The following is a 16470-nucleotide window of genomic DNA, read 5'->3' as shown; positions in this document are numbered from 1 at the left end:
GGGGTTCAATATCTGTAATATGAATCTAGCCCTTGCTCAGTCATATCCTCACTTCCCAGAATTAAGAAGAAAGGGTCCCATGCACTCCTTTGCTCAGAGAGCTCAATGAAGTTCTACAAGCAGAATATTGCCTATTTCAGACTGAAAGAGAAAGTGGGCCCTCTACTATTACAGAGCTGGGACCTTCTGGAAAACTGAGGCAGCACAAAGACCCCCTCTTCAAACCCTGATTCTTGCCATCAAGTCAGAAAGATTTCAGATATGACACTCAGAGTAACATGAATGAGTTTATTGAAGGGATAGGAAAAGGGGAAGGGATTGCTTTCAAGGGAAAGGGTGGGTCCTCTCAGAAGGAGAGGGATAATGTGCCTCAACTGCACTTGAGTTTAACTGAGGAATCCCAGGGAAGTTACCAGAGAGTCCCACCTAGGTCTACCTCTTGACTTTTGACTGACAGTAAGATGACATCAGACTTTCAAGTCCCCATTTTCATGACAACTCTGTTACCTTGGCCCATGCTGACTAGTTCTAATTGGATTCTTAATCATTTTTACAGGTTTTGTGGTTTGGAAGAATTACCCTTATCTTTCAGAATATGATCTGTGAAAGGGCCACAAAAGTCTCTCGCTTCAAAGTAACTTGTGTTCCTCTTATCAATGTTGTTTCCTGCCTGCATTTCCTTGCAGATAACAGGTAGTTTGCTGAGGAATGTGACATATCCTGTCTACTTAGGCCAGGCAAGGCTGCAGGTAAATTGCTTGTTGACAAAGAAAGCATGTGGGGGTCAAGACAGCATTATTCTCTTAATTCTTTTTCTTACTTTGTAATTCTATAGAATTTTATAGAATTTTGTGGAATTATTCCCATTGTCCTCATCTGTCTGTCACCTAACACTCCAGACTAGTCAATATTCCCTGAAGGTCCCCAACTCTGAATTTCTTCTTTCTTTTTATTTTTATGTGGGAAAGCTGGATTTAGAAAAGCTGTCATATTAGACCTAGCCAGTGTTTAATGACCTCCACACATGCATGCACAGGAGAAATCTTGACCTTTTAAAACCCTTGATTCCTCAAAGTAATTGTAAAAAGCCAAAAGTCTGTATCTGCATTTGCTTTGCTTTGCTTTTCAACATTCCCACTAGACATTTCAAAAGTCAAAATATTGAAAATCTATGTATCTCAGATGCTAGACCTGGGACACCCTTTATTGAACTGGGGCTGGAAAAGATGCCCTGCTGGGTGTTCCAGATAGGAACGCCTTTGCACAATCTCTCCCTTCCCTGTCTCTACCTCCTTCCTTGCCTCCCTCCCTGTTTCCAGTTCTTCTGATTTTCTGCAGATGCATTCTGATCAGTGATATCTGTGAATCCATGTAATGTAAGCCATGTTATAAAACCTGGGGTGCACTGTGTATATGTATGCAATTTTGGGTAGGTACTTTGAAGAGCAGGAAAGATTTAATAACTTTAAGCAAATTCTTGAGTTTTCAGTTTGTGGTCCTAGAGTGGTTTAGGGAGTAGTTTTGCTTGGAATTGAACAAGAACATTTTAGATGGTTCAAAAACAGCATTCAGATAGAGGTGGGGAAACATGCAGCCTGCCATTTAAATTCCCTTACTATCCCTGGCTTCTCTCTTCTCTCTGCTCCCTCTCCCTTCCAGCCTGCACAGTCTAAAATGCCAGAATGTGATATATTTACATTTCCTTCTTAAAGCCCATAAGTGTCCTTCCCTGCCCGGATAAAAACTTGTACTCTCTCCTTAGGGCTTTTCCTTCAAATTATTCCTCACACTCTTTAGCCCCTCTGAGAAAGAGCATCTGGTATTTTGCACTAAAGATGCTGTGGATGAGTGGGGAGTTGGAGGCAGAGGAAGAAGGGGCGTTAACAGTTTGTAACCGTGTAAGGAACAAACTCATCCCTTTTTGGACATAGTTTAGAAGACAGAGAGAGAGACCTTGAGAAGAAATTTTATCTGGTTACTTATTGCATCCGCCAACCAAGGGTTTGGAGCCACGTGCACGTGGGCGCTGGGAGTGCAAAGCTGCCCCCACAAGGCAGTCGTCAAGGGCACGCCAGCGGGCACAGAGCTTACCCGTTCAGCGGCTCCTTCAGAAGTACCACGTCTGGTTTCTATGGTTGCCTGAAGACTTTAGAGTAAGTGACGGTGCCGCTGATCTTTTCCCACTAGACACCACAGAGTGGAGGGTGGTAGAGCGCCGGCTGGCAGAGCCGGGCTCCTAACCGCCCCAGCTGGGCGCTTTTTGCCAAGAGGGGCAGGGAGGAGCAACCGAGCCGGTGGGCGGCGGGTAGCTCACCGTCCTTCCTGCTGGAACTTGCAGTTGTCCAGCCTGGGTGCATCTGCCTGGCGGGCACCGTGAGCTCCTGGGAGAGCTTGCGCAGGTGTGCCAGTGCATGAGCATGGGAAAGTGCGGCGGCGGGGTCCCCCTTAGCTTGCCTTCCAGAACTTTTTGGGTCGCGGGCAGAGGAAGAAAGAGGGCAATCCGAGCGTCTGGATGCTGTGAGACTTATATGCCTTTCTGGTTTCCTTTCCTCCTCGCCCCGACCCCTACCTGGTTTATCTGAGTCCTAGAGAAGGAGGGGCCGGCATGGAAAGGTGGACATTTTCCCAAAGCCGCTCGTAAATTGTTGATTAAATTACTTGCAAACTCAAGGGGAAAGTACCAAAGAGGAAACTTGACTGAGCGGCAGTCAGTGACATATGTAGATGCATAGATGCTCGTGGTGGGTTTCTGTTGTTCCCATTGTGATTCCCAGCCTTTTGGTGTAAAGTTACTTTTGTGCTCTTCCTGCAGCTTTGGCTTTGCCAGAATTTGTAAGAAATGGCTCAAGAGTCTGAGAATGGAGAGCTACACGAGGCCAGTGTCCATGTAACTGATGGAGGAGGGAGACTGGGGGCAAAGCTATAGGTTGTAATTTGCCTGTGTCAAAAAACACCTAGCCAACATTTACTTAAAGTACCTCACAAACTTTGATTTTAACAAGGATAATTTCATTGACAAGTACCACCATTAAAATAACGTTATCAGTAATAATTCCATTAAATAATGAGTTCCAGTTATACTGAAACATGTTCTGGAACAAGTCATCAGTCAAAATGGCTGAAAAGAAATGATAAAAGAAATGGGTGGGCTGGGATTGTGGCTCAGTGGTAGAGCGCTTTTGCTTTTGCCTAGCACATGTGAGGCATTGGGGATCCTCAGCAGCACATAAAATAAAAAAATAAATATATAGATAAAATAAAATAAAGGTCCATCTACAACTTAAAATATTTTTTTTTATAAAAGAACAGGATGCTGGGGACAAAGGGGAAGAAAGGAAAAAAAATTGAATTCAAGAACATCACCTTGAACTTTAGGAAATGTCTTAATTTTCTAAATGTATTCCAAGCTATACTATATGTAGTCTCCAGTTACTTGATGGGACATTATCTTCAGAAAGTATTTCTCGGTATGCATCCACAGTGTTGTTTTTGGGTGTTGTGTGTGCATAAATGTGCATGTTTCAAACAGTGACGACGAGAAGATCACCAAAGTCAATTTAGTCATGTGGTTAATTAGTGAGTGTGTGATTGTTTGCCATTTTTCCTGGTGAAGTGAACTCTCTTCTCCCTCAGCTATTACAACCTGCAATTATAGCCCGAAACAGTTTACCCATTGCAGACCTCTGATAGTTGAGGGTTGTGTGGGTTCACTTTGTGTTGCAGTTGTGTCTCCTCACAGAGAAACTGTGGATGGACCAAGACCAGCAGTCTCTGGCCTGCAGGCCCAAAGTGGTATTGCATGGGATTTTTAGTAGCGCTCCATCTAAGGTGCTAAGGGGAAGTGGTTTGGGCATTGGAGGTGTGGGACTGCTGCCCCTTTTTGTTTCTTTCTCAAGATCATTACCACAGCATGCTTCCACTCTCCTGGTGGTGAGAGGGCCTGCACTCTTGAATCTCCACTGATTCCCATATAAAAGTGTCCTTGCCAACTATTTAAAAAGCCTCTCTCCAAGACTTTTACCTCATTGTTGTGGTTTCAATCTATGACCTTGGATGGATGCTGTGGAACTTATAAGGTTCTCTCTGCATAACTCATGGTATCACCAGATGAAAGGATGATCCTGAATGCTTTGGGAGGGCAAGAATAATGATGGCCATTACAGTGGAAGATTATAATGGAAGTGACATTAATACCCTCAAGTGCTCCCATAGCTAGCTTTATGCTAGCACTTCTGGAAGTACCTTTTCCTTTCCCCTTCTAGAACCAAGCAAGCTTAGCAACTGGCACAAATAGTTGAAGGAATGTTCTTCATTGAACCAAGGTACAGTTGAGGAACTTGCCTTCTTGAGGGGTGACCATCCAGGAAACAGCAGTTTGTAAGAGATGAAACATGCAGGCCTAAGCTCAGAAGAGAATGAAAGATGGGCAGGAGCAGATGGAAGGAGGGTCCCCTTTTCTGAGCATTTTCCTGGCTTCCAGGAATAGTGGGAGAGGATACCTGGGAGGGAAATTGTGCTATTCAAACATTCACTGCTTCCCTTTTAAGTCTTAGGCACATTCCCACCATCCATCTGCTGAACACCTCCTACCCTCATGGTTTTCTAGAATCACAACTTGGCCCTATCAGGAGGGTCACACCCTTTCAAGGAACGCCAGTAACACTCCTAAATGAATCTGGTCAGTAACAGAGGTTTGGTTTAGTCTCTTCTCCAGCTTGCAGTTGAATTCTAGATTTTGTGTATAGTCATATACATTTATTATATGACCTGGAGATGTTTTAAATGCTTAGCCAGTGGTGGAAATGGAAATGGTTGGAACCTTCTAGATCCTTCTGGGCCTTGACTCTGCCAAGAGCCTCATTGACGATTGATCTAATTGAATGGTTATAGTAGATACAACTTTTGCTCATGGTAATACTATTAAGTTTTGTTATTATCTTCATAGAAAAAATGACAGCAGATAACAGGAGAATTATGAAGTCATCACTGAATATGCTTATTGGAGGAAAGGAGAAAATATCTATAGTCTTGAATTATGGTACAACATGTAGCAGAAGTACAGAAGGAGATGAAGCAACAGCAAAAAACTTCCTTTTTCACATTGTTTTATTGATGCATTATAATTATACATAATAGTGAGATTTAGTATGCCATATTTGTACATGTGAATAATAAAATTTGATTAATCTCTTTCCCCAGTACCTTACCTTTCCCACCTCTCCTCCTTCCCACTGATCTGTGTGTTCTACACTACCAATCTCCCTTCTATTATTATTATCATTTAAATTAATGTTATAATTTTATATAAGTGAGATTCATTATATATTTGTACAGACATCACATAATTTTGGTATATTTTGTTCCTTAGTACTTTCTCATATCCTCCTCTCCTCTCTGCCTCTCAATCCTCTTCCTCTACTCTGTTGGTCTCCCTTCTGCTTTTGTAAGATCCCCTTTTGTGGGGGGGTATCCTCCCTTCCCATCTATGATGAGATTTGAACGTGAGGCCTGGCTACATGCCTAGTTCAATCCAGGGAGCAACAATGAACAGGAAGTTTGGTTCTAGATGAGCTTCTTGGGGGAAAGGCAAATTTAGGCTCTCAGAAAGCACCAGAAACATGTAGCTGCATTTTCTCAGCCTGCCAGCTCAAAACCCAACTTCCACTGATTAAGAGTGTTTTATATGGTCATTAGCAATCCCTATAACACTCTGATTTCTTCTCTCCTTCCTTTCTCTCTTTTTTTTTTAAAAGGTTTTCCCCAGCCTTATATTTATTTATTTTGTAGTATTGGGGATCAAACCTAGGATCTTGTGCATACTAGGCAAGTGCTCTACCACTAAGCTATAACCCCTATTTCAGCCTAGTTTTAAAAGAACGGCTGTTGACTCCAATTCCCTGACTAGAGGCCAAGTCTGGGTACTTCACTTTGCTAACCTCCATGTGCCCCGTGGCATCTGCCTATCACACTTTCCATTCATGAGGCCAATAGGAGAATTGGTGTGTGCTGATGAAGTGACATACACATGGCAGAGGTGGGAACTGTCCCAGGATGCCAGCTTTACCCTATGTGGGAGGTTGGGGGAAGACTAGGCCTTGGGAAATCTCTTGACTTTTGATTATTTACAAAATATTTGTCTATGTAAAAATTCATTTAAGTGGGAATGGTTTTAAAAGTTTTTGGAAATTTCTCTGAAGATATGCTTGACAGGTTTCATTTGGTCTTAGGCAGCATTCCAGTTGTTACAGGGAAGGGCAATTTTCTTGTGAAAATCCTAAAAATGTGGAAAAGTATATTTTACCAGGAACCAAAAATTTCAGCATATGAGAATTCAGTTTCTTTTAAAATTTTCTTTATTGATTGGTAAATGAGTATTTGTATATATTTATGACAAACAATATGATATTTTGATGTATATATGCATTGTGGGATGATTAAATGAAGTCAATTACCATGTAGATCACCTTGCACACTTATTTTTTGTACACTTATTTCATTTGAATCCTTTGAAAGTGCATTTTTGGTTGTGCTACCTTTAGCACTTGGGGAATTCTTTCACCAATTTCTTAAACAGCACAATCTTTTGTTGTTTGTTATTTCTGGAAATTAGTAGCCAAAATGTGTATGTGATATGGTTGATCCTCTCTTTTCTTATTTGATTTTCTACTTTAACATTCTCTTTGTTTTTAAACCAATGTATTTCTAATGTTCCTTCACAATTTCATAGTTATGCATAGTTAACATATAGCAAATTTGAGGAATTAATCATAGAATACATTATATTAATCCCTTCTTGACATCTTCACTCTAGTTCAGCTGCTTTACATGATTTTACTCTCATGAGCTCTTTAATAGCTATTAAAGTCACCCATTTCATTCAAATTGCTATGAACTTTATAATTCACTTGAAAAAAATGAGTGTCAACTAATTGGCTTGTTTTCAGAGGCCAAATAAGTTAGTGAAAAGACTTGCCATTTGATTACTTCACATATATAGTAACCATTACCCAGAGGTTCTCACTTGAGAGTGGGGGTGGAGGAGATTTTGCTCCCGAGAGGACATTTGCCCAAGTGGAGACATTTTTGGTTGTCCAAATTGGGGATAAGGTGTTCTGCTGACTTCTAGTGGTGAGAGGCAGGAAGTGCTGTTAAATATCACCATGCACAGGCACCCTGCTCCTGCCAAAGAATTTTCCAGCTCAAGAGTGCTAAGACTGAGAAATCCTGCCTTAAACTAATACATTTTACCAAAGCAGAAGTCTGAGGAGCACTAACCTAAGAGTGTTTGAAACAGCACTGACCAATAGAAGTTTCTGTGATGATGGAAATGATCTCTGCCTGTGCTGACCATTACAATATTCCTAGCCACATGTAACTATTGAGCACTTCTACTAGTGCGACTGAGGAATTCGGTATAATTTTATTTCATATAAATTGATTTAAATGACCACATGTGGCTAGTGGTTTCCATATTAGACTAACTTTAGAGGCATATAGTCTAGTGGAGCATAGTCCTTGCTTTGTATCCACACTACTACTTCCTAGCTTTATGGCCTGAGTCTGTTACCCAATCTTCTTTTTTATTTTTTATTTATTTTTATTTTTACCACTTTTTAGTTGTCCATGGATATTTACTTACTCACTTACTTATTTATTTATATGTGGTGCTGAGAACTAAACCCAGTGCCTCACACATGTTAGGCAAGCACTCTACCACTGAGCCACAACCCCAGCCCCATGTTACTCAATCTTCTAAGTCTCGGTTTCATCATCTATAAAACAGGAAGTAAATGGAACCTACTCTCTAGGATTGTAAGTTTCAAATGAAATAATGCATGAGAAATAAAGCATGTAGCAGTTTCCAGCTAAGAAAACACCTGAGAGATGCTAGCAGTTATTGCCAGAGATTTGTGATGAGTATAGTAATTGTCATCATATGCATGGATCTTCTGAAGGTCATAAAAACAACATTCTCCCTTGAGAGAGTATTTAAAGTCACTTCAGAGGTGGAACCCTGGCTTTCAGTCTTCACATTATTACTATAGGTATGCCCCTGTGCCTCTTTGGATTTTGGTTTTTCCTTCTGTAAAATGGGAATAATAAAAATGATAATCATGATAACACCACTTCCCTAACTGTCATGTCACAGAGTCATTGGGATGTGGAAGTGCTTTAAAATACCCCCAGTCACTGGGCATGGTGGCACATGCCTATAATCTCAGTGACTTAGGAGGCTGAGGTAGGACGATCATAAGTTCAAGGCCAGTCTCAGAATTTAGCAAAGCTCTAAGCAATTTAGTGAGACACTGTCTCAAGATAAAAACTAAAAAGGGCTGGGAATGTGGCTCAGTGGTAAAGTGCTCCTGGGTTCAATCCCCAGTACAAAACCAAACCAAACAAAGCCACAGCCGTATGTTTAAGGTTTGTGCTATGAGTTTGTACCCAGCAGTGCTTTTGTCCAGATTGAGTGCCAAAGTCCTGACTTGGTAGGTAGAATTGTCTTCAATTTGGAATGAGAGTGTCTGAATTGGAGAGGTTGAACTGAAAAGCAGCAGGAAACCAGGAGCTCACAAATGTCAGACCCTGCTCTGTCAGTCACCCATCAGTAGTGTGGCAGGAAGGCCCAGGCACCACTTTAAGGATGCATTAAAATTTGGTATTTGGGACCAGGAGGCCAAAGCCCTGTATGAATACAAGCCATACAGAACTAGACTTATCACGAAGGAGCAAGGCATCTGCCCCAAGGAGAGAGAAGAGGGCCCCTCATAGCAGCTTACTGTGTGCCATCAAAGGCCATACTGCCTGTGGGCTCAGTCACCCCAGCAGTGTGTCTGGATTTAGAAATGCACACTTACACACTGAAAATATTTTGGCACCATGTAGTAGAAAGAGCATAAGGCTTTGGAGTCTGGCTTGGGTTTGAATCCTTACTAGCAATGTGGCCATGGGTGGAATGCCTTAACCTTTCTGAGCTTTACTTTTCTCATCTGTAGAATGGAGATGATTCCTTCCTCACAGAATCATCACAAGGATTAAATCAGGTAACTTGGAGGCACACATAGGTTGCCTCCAGTAAATGCAAGTTCCTTTGTCACCGAAAGTTGATAAGAAAAGAGCAACCACTAACCAATTAACCGGTCAAGATCTCATTTCTGTTCCTTTGCAATGAAAAAAAAAAAAAAATGAAGTTTTCTGTGGTTGGTATGGAAAAATTCTTTGGGCCTTCCTTAAGAAGAGGAAAGTGGGAAGGATTCTCCTTGCTGTGCCACTAACATGGCCAAAAGAGCAGTCCAAAATGTTTAGAAACAGACTGGGGTGAAGCATGAAACATGGCACTTGAAGTTAATGAGAAGCCTGAGCAGCCTCGCCTGGACTTGGGAGTTGCTCCAAGAAGACACCTGACTTTGTATGCCCAAAGAGACAGTGGATTTCCCAGGACCCTAGAATTTAAACTCAAGCCATATCTATGGCTGGCTGATCCACCTTTAGTGTCAGCTAATGAGCCAAGGGAACAGGTTGGACCCAGTTGACTTTGTCCTCACACAGCCGTGGTCCCCGACTTTCATTGCAAATAATCATTTTGCACACCTACTGGTCACTGGGGGAGCTACTGGAGAGAGTACGGATAATGGCAGGACGTCTCATACCTTGCTTTTGGGAAACTGATTGAAGAGCAAAAGCCATAGGTCCTTAAACCCAGGGAAGGACAATCTTCTTATGGAGAAGGGAGAGTAATAACAACAGCTAACGTCTATGGACTATTACCATGTTATACCTCATGCCAAGAGTTTTATATGAGTTAGTTTACCAAACTTGATAGCAGGGCCCTTTTCTCTTTTGAGCACTGTTCTGAGCTCTTTTAGCACTTAGTAGATACTCAATGAACAGTTATTAAATAAATAACTCCTCATAGTTAGTCTCTGATAGGGGCACTACACTTAGACTCACTTCATGATAAGAAAATTTAGGTTTTGGATAGCTCATTATTTTGCCCAAGATCATATACAAGAGTGATTAACAACAGATAGGATTCAAACTTAGATTTGGCCAACTCCATAACCTAACCACTTTGCAACTATGTTATACTTCTCCTTAGAAGGTCAGTGTGCCAGATTTCTCTTTCTGTGCCAAAGACACATCTTCTCAGAAGCTATTGGATCAGAGAATTGAAAGCACTTTAAAAAGATGTAGTCTTAACGTCATTCATTGTACCCACTCCCTCCATTTCCCAAATTCTTTTCCCAGATGTGTTCTATTATGTTTATTTGATAGAACAGGCAAATGAGACATAAAGAGATTTTACAAGGCCACATAGCTTGTCAGGATCTGCATTCATTTCAGGTTATGGTCCTAAAAAGTTTCCGAGCCTGATAGATGGAGGAAGAGATTCAACTAATGGGGCCAAGACTCAATGGGGAGAAAAATAACACAGACCTTCATATTGCTAAACAACTTACTTGAATTTTTAAAGTAGAAACATAAAATATTTTCCTCATCTAATTTGAAAACTTTGAACTAAATTTTTTGTGAAACAATACAAACATTAAATTAGAACAATATAATTCAGTTATCTACTATAACAAATAAGGGAAATGTTCAAAATGAGGGATAGAAACAAGAGAAAAGGGAAAGATACAGACTTGGGAAAGTGTAGATAGGGATAAGAAAAGATCAACACAGCAGGCATTGTATTTCAGAAAAATATTGTTGATAAGGATTGATAATGTTATGTTGCATTTTTACATCAATGAGGTATTTATTTCTTGCCCTGTGAACTTTATGGACCAAATATCAGCCCATTCTATACATTGAGGGTCATGTTACTTTCCATTCCTTGATACATCTAAATCTCCCTTTTCTATAAACCCAACCATCCTGGGAAGATGGAGAGGAAAGGAAGTCAAAGGAAGATTCTTCTGAAACCATATGGGTTGTGGAAAAGGAAAGAGTCCTGGAGCCAAGGAACATCTGCACACCCTTATTTTGGACATCGCCTAGTGGATGAGGTGGAAAAGGCCTACTTTATTGAGCTTGCCATCAAGCATGTGTGCAGAGGTCTCTGCATTATTTTACTGTTCATTTGTGAGGGTTGGAATGGTCTCCAGAAGGCCTATAAGGGAAAGAGGAGGAGGGAAATCCCCACTAAACCTCCATGCTGTATTTTTTTTCTTTCAAAATACATTTTATTAGTGGCACATGGAATTTAAAGTTAAGCAATGACTTTCCAGAGAGAAAGTAGGCCCTGACAGACTAAAAAACTGAGCAGATATGGCACAGCAGAAAGACCATTTCCAGTGCAACAAGAGAGCGACAAGAATACTCTTCACCAAGGAAATGACTCTATCATGCTGAACACACTGAACGATGTCCAGTACATGGAGTGGTGTCCCAAAGCCCTAGAGAGTCTGTGTCCTCAGTAAATCATGGTGCATTCTCTCCATTGATTGGCTATTCCCTGCCGTTGAAGAGGCTGGGAGCCCTGTTACTGCCTGTGTGGGACAGGGGTCTGTGGCAGCTAGGGGTAGCTTGTGGGAGAATAGTAGGTGAACCAAGAAAACTCTTAAGACTCCAAGACCGTCCTGCCCCAAGTCTCCATTATTGTCCCTCGTCTCCAGTGTGGGGAGCTAACAGGTGAACACAGGGTCCTTTGCAAGCATTTGCTGGAAACTTGTCTATGTTAGTAAGCTGGAGAACTGAGCTTTCTTAGAAAAATCCATTTTCCCTCTCTGAAATGAACATCTCCTTTCAAGGATTTTCATGCTTTTGCCAAGTGTTCTCATCACACAGAAGGAACTCGGCACAATCTTGGGTTCCCCTGGACTCTGCCACTAGCTCCTCTGCTGCAGCTACTCCTGCTCACTCTGGCACCTTCACTGGGCCCTTCCTTCCCCACCCTGGTTCAGGCTCCTGCAAACTTTGGGTCTCCCAGTCGCAAAAGGCTCCCTGCCCTGAGGCAGTTCTGTTGGGCCCAGGTCACCCCTTCTTTCTAACCCTACACAGTGGAGACTGTGTGGGAAAGCATCACTAGAGACTCTCATCTTCACTATCTTACTTGGATCTTAATATGGGCATTTCTCTCATAACTTTGGAACCAGACCCTCAACCAAACCTTCTGATACTTATTGATCAGGGCAACAAAACGAGGGACAGATTGCATGATTTTTCCATTTCTGAATCTAATTGATTAAGTGGCATCTCCACAGCAGACAGATGCATTTTACCTATAAGCTTATACCTAGAATACAATCTTCAGGGGCTTAGGGCAAGGGCAAGGGCAAGTCTGTGATAGTGGTTTCACCAAGGTCAATGTCAGCATGCAGCTTGCCGTCCTTGGTGGCTGCCCAGGGCATGGAGGTAGAGGTCCACTTTGCTACCCAGTCTCCTGTTTTGCTGATCAAGATGAGGTCACCTAAACCTTTGAGCTTTGACTTCATATAACCCAACAAAAGGTCAGCAGCCTCTTCCATGGTCTTTCCTTGTTCTATGTGGAAAAGAGTGAGTCTGGCGAGATTCACCTTCAGGATGCTTTCCCTGTACCCCGTGGTGGAAATGGCTCCAATGTTATTGTCAGCGTAACCTTCAGATCCTACACATGGTGAGTCCCCAACTTGATCAACCATCTTATTAACGATAACCCCCGTACAGGTGGCATAAGCCAAGTTCCCTTGGCAGTCCAAGGCCATGGCACTCATAGTTCCCTCGTTTAATGATTCCAAATGGAAGACACAGATACCCACTTAGGACAAGTGGGTGACTGTGGGATACTCATGGAGTACAATACTGCAGTGGGGATGGAGGCAGACCCAAAGCACATACCACGATTCCACACAATCCAAGTTACAGACAGGCAACACTCATCCACAGTCCATGGTGTATTTTTGAAGGACATTGTTTTACTTTTATATGTGAGGAATGTTTGTTTCTTCCATACCTGTGACTCCAGATGCCAAATGCCCATGACCCAAGGCCATTTCATGCATAAACGGCTAATCATTTTGCTTACTCAGAATTGGAGGAAGAAAGAAACTCTTTGGGATGATAATTTTCTGATAGGGATGAACTTCTGATTTGAGAAAATATTTTAAAAATCTCTTTAGAAATGGAGGAAAGAAAGAGTGGGATATTTTAATGAAATATCTTGCAACTGTGTTTTAATTAGAAAACACTATCTTAGGTTTCTAAACAATCAGAAACTATGTTCTGAGCATATTGACAGGCTTCTGAAGGCCCTGCTCTGAAGTCTGGTCCCTATTGGCCAACTCAGGCAGACCTTATAGTGAGCCTCTGCAAAATATGACTTTTCTAGGATGAACTAGGGACTTAGAAAGTCCTAGTGAATCATAGAATCCTAAATGTCTGGGCTCAAAGGAACACTAGGCTCCAAGTCTAGTCCACTCTCTTAGTTCTTAGGAGAAAATGGAGGCCCAGAAAAGGGACTTGATGTGCCCAAGGCCCCACAGCTAATTAGTAACGGAACTGGGGTTGGCACTCTCCAAACATTGTTAGAGTCTTCATTGGAGGCTGAAGTTTTAGACATGTTTAAAAAGATCTTCCTCTGTTGTCACATTTCTCTGTATCATTCAAATTGCTTTTTCTTCACCATTTTTGCCCTGCAATCCATCATTTTAATGACTGCCCAACTCAGCTCTTCTGTTTTAGTCATGCCCAGTACCCAACATGCTTTGTAGTAGGATTTCTTTAAAGTATGATGTCTGGATTCCCTGCCTCAAAGTCATCTGGGAGCTTCTGGAAAGTATGTGTTCTAAGCCCTACCCCAACTGAAAAACCCAAATCCCTGGGGGACAAGGAATCTATGATTGTATGCCTGCTATAATAGTAGTTTTGTTTTGTTTTATCTTATTTTATTTTATTTTTTGGTAATGGGGATTGAACTCAGGGGCACTTAACCACTTAGTCACATCCCCAGATCCTTTTATTTTTTATTTTGAGACAGGATCTTGCTAAGTTGCCTAGGCCTCACTAAGTTGTTGAGGGTGGACCCCATCTTGTAATCCTCCTGTCTCAGCCTCCTGAGTTGCTGGGATTACAGGCGTGCACCACTGCACTCAGCATGTAATAGTAGTTTTAAAAGCCCTGCTCTTTATAAAACTCTTCAATTATACCAGCGCTGTGCTGCTTTTTGTGCATTAGCTCAACTATTCTTCATATACTTGCTGTGTGCTTCCTTCTCACTCTCAAGTGGACAATACAGTAGTGACTAGTAGGGTGGGGGCCAGCCACTTCCTATATTCATTTAAGTGCTCCTCCTAGGCACTGTGAGGACAGTGAGGACACCATTCCCAGTGTAGCTTTTTCTTTTCCTAGGCCCTTCCAACAAGGGATTCCTGTGCCCCATGTTTAGGGAAACCTAGCAGATTTTGGTTCTCTTGTTTCTCCTTGCCATTTCTCTTTTCCCTTCAGATAGTGTTGCCTAGTGGGAAGAACTTTGGGCACATCATTTGTTTCTTAAAGGTGGCAGCCTTATTTCTTTCCCTACCTAGAAATGGGGTGAGTTGTATGAGTGAATGAGTATGAAAATGCTTAGAGTACTGTCCCTTTGAAATTCCAAGGAGAGGAAATACGTGTCAAATCCCATGGTATCCAATGAGCTATGTAAAATTCTAATCCTGTACCAGCACCCCCTTCTCTGACTTCTACTTTTTCTTTTTGTTCTTCTTTGGAGATTTTTTCAACCCCTCCCCCAACTGATGTACTATTGACCGATAGGAGCATTGATCAGAGCAACCACCACCAATCATAAAATTGTAACCTCGGATATACTCTGCTTGAGATAGGGGACTGATGGAGAGTTTAGGGACAGAACTCTCAGCACCCAACACACATTTTAAGCTATGAGATCAATCTTTAGGGCTCCTCAATTCAGATCCTTCTTTTTTGCTCTTCTCCTCTCCTTTCCTTCCTCTTCCTTCCTTCCTTCCTTCCTTCCTTCCTCCCTCCCTCCCTCCCTCCCTCTTCCTTCCTCCCTCCCTCCCTCCCTCCCTCCTTCTTCCTTCCTTCCTTCCTTCCTTCCTTCCTTCCTTCCTTCCTTCCTTCCTTCCTCCCTCCCTCCCTCTTCCTTTCTTCCTTCCTTCCTTCCTTTCTTTCTTTCTTTCTTCCTTTCTTCCTTTCTTCCTTTCTTCCTTTCTTTTTCTTGAGATGGGGTCTCACTATGTTGCCCAGGCTGGCCTTGAATCCTTGGACTGAAGGGCTCCTCCTGTCTCAAGTCTCCTGAGTAGCTGATACTATAGATAAACCCAACTGCTCTTGGCCTGGCTCTTCTCTAGAGTCCTCCATTATCCTCAGGCTTTCCTGACCTCCATTACTGCTACACCATTTTACTGACAACCTGAAGGTGCCCAGTGCCACAGATTTATCTCCTTTAAGTTTCCTCATAAAAATATTTGGCAGGACTCTTTATTGTTAAACTAATCAGTATATCTCTGCAAAGTTGTTAGGGACTGATAATGACTTGGTGAGTTACACTGTTTCAGGTCCTGTAATAGGCCAGTGCACATTCTTTGGGGCAAGAGTGAGTAGGCATTTCATACTTACCAGATTTCACTAAGTGAAGAGGGAGAAGAGTATAGGGTCCAGGTCACAGTTGTTTAAATCAACCAGAACTGGATTTTAGTCCTAGCTCTGTTACTTACAATGTGCATGACTTTATATAGACCAACTAATTTCATTGAGACTTGGTTTTCTCATCTGGGAAATGGGCATGAAAATAGTAAGAACAAAATAACACTGCCTATATCATAAGGTTCTTGTGAGAATTCAATGAATGCACATAAAAATAATTTTTCACATTGCCTGCCTGGTACAGAGTGAGTATTTAGCAATTTCTCACACACACACACACATACACACACACACACACACACACACACACACACACTTTTTTTTAATATTCAAACAATCTTTTGGAAGATTTAATGTAAGAAAATATTTCATATATAACAGTAACAAAAATATATTAACATGTTGTCAATAAAAATGTGAGACCTATTAAAAATTAAAATTAAAATACCACTGAAGTAAAAAAATAAACTTTCTATAAATAGAAGGACCATATTATTGTGTAAATTAATTTGTAAATTTAAGAAAATCTCAATGAAAACTTAACAGTTTTAAGCTATACCACCTGATGCTAAATTTAGTGAAAAAAAATAAACAAGGAATTGGGACCAGCACCAAAACACATTAAGGCATTTTTAAAAGCCTAAGAGTATCATACTTGTCTATTAGAAAAACAGAATGTCCAGATGTAAGTTCACTCAGATGCATGTAGAAATTGAATGTATAAAAAGGTCATCATCTCAAATCACTGGGAAAGAGAAGTAGTCAATAAATGTTATAGGGATAAGTAAAGTAATATCCCTGCCTTACCTCATATACCATGATAAATTCCACATGTACCAAAGATATTGTGTAAATAATGCAACCATTAAATAATAAGGAGAAAACTTGAAA

At 41.4% G+C, this 16470-nt stretch overlaps 1 protein-coding gene across 1 annotated transcript; it reads right to left on the bottom strand.

The window, feature by feature from the left end:
* Positions 1 to 12257: 12257 nt before the first annotated feature.
* On the bottom strand, positions 12258 to 12980 carry LOC124971624 (isoaspartyl peptidase/L-asparaginase-like). Its single transcript, XM_047535300.1, has 2 exons — positions 12932 to 12980; positions 12258 to 12736 (listed from the first exon to the last, which is right to left on the bottom strand). Exons 1-2 carry the CDS (start codon positions 12978 to 12980, stop codon positions 12258 to 12260), a joined length of 528 nt encoding a protein of 175 aa, XP_047391256.1.
* Between the last annotated feature and the right edge of the window lie 3490 nt (positions 12981 to 16470).

The sequence above is a fragment of the Sciurus carolinensis genome, chromosome X (assembly GCF_902686445.1).
Source record: "Sciurus carolinensis chromosome X, mSciCar1.2, whole genome shotgun sequence".
Lineage (NCBI taxonomy): Eukaryota > Metazoa > Chordata > Mammalia > Rodentia > Sciuridae > Sciurus > Sciurus carolinensis.
Note: the sequence above shows the minus strand (reverse complement) of the source record. Positions and strands in the feature narration are given on the sequence as shown.

What these genes read in the sequence shown, in the direction of transcription:
- LOC124971624 (XM_047535300.1), bottom strand. Translation starts at nt 12,980, where the DNA reads ATGCATGAAATGGCCTTGGGTCATGGGCATTTGGCATCTGGAGTCACA. An exon ending in TTTGGCATCTGGAGTCACAG is followed by an intron (nt 12,737 to 12,931) that starts GTATGGAAGAAA and finishes ACTTGTCCTAAG; the next exon opens with TGGGTATCTGTGTCTTCCAT.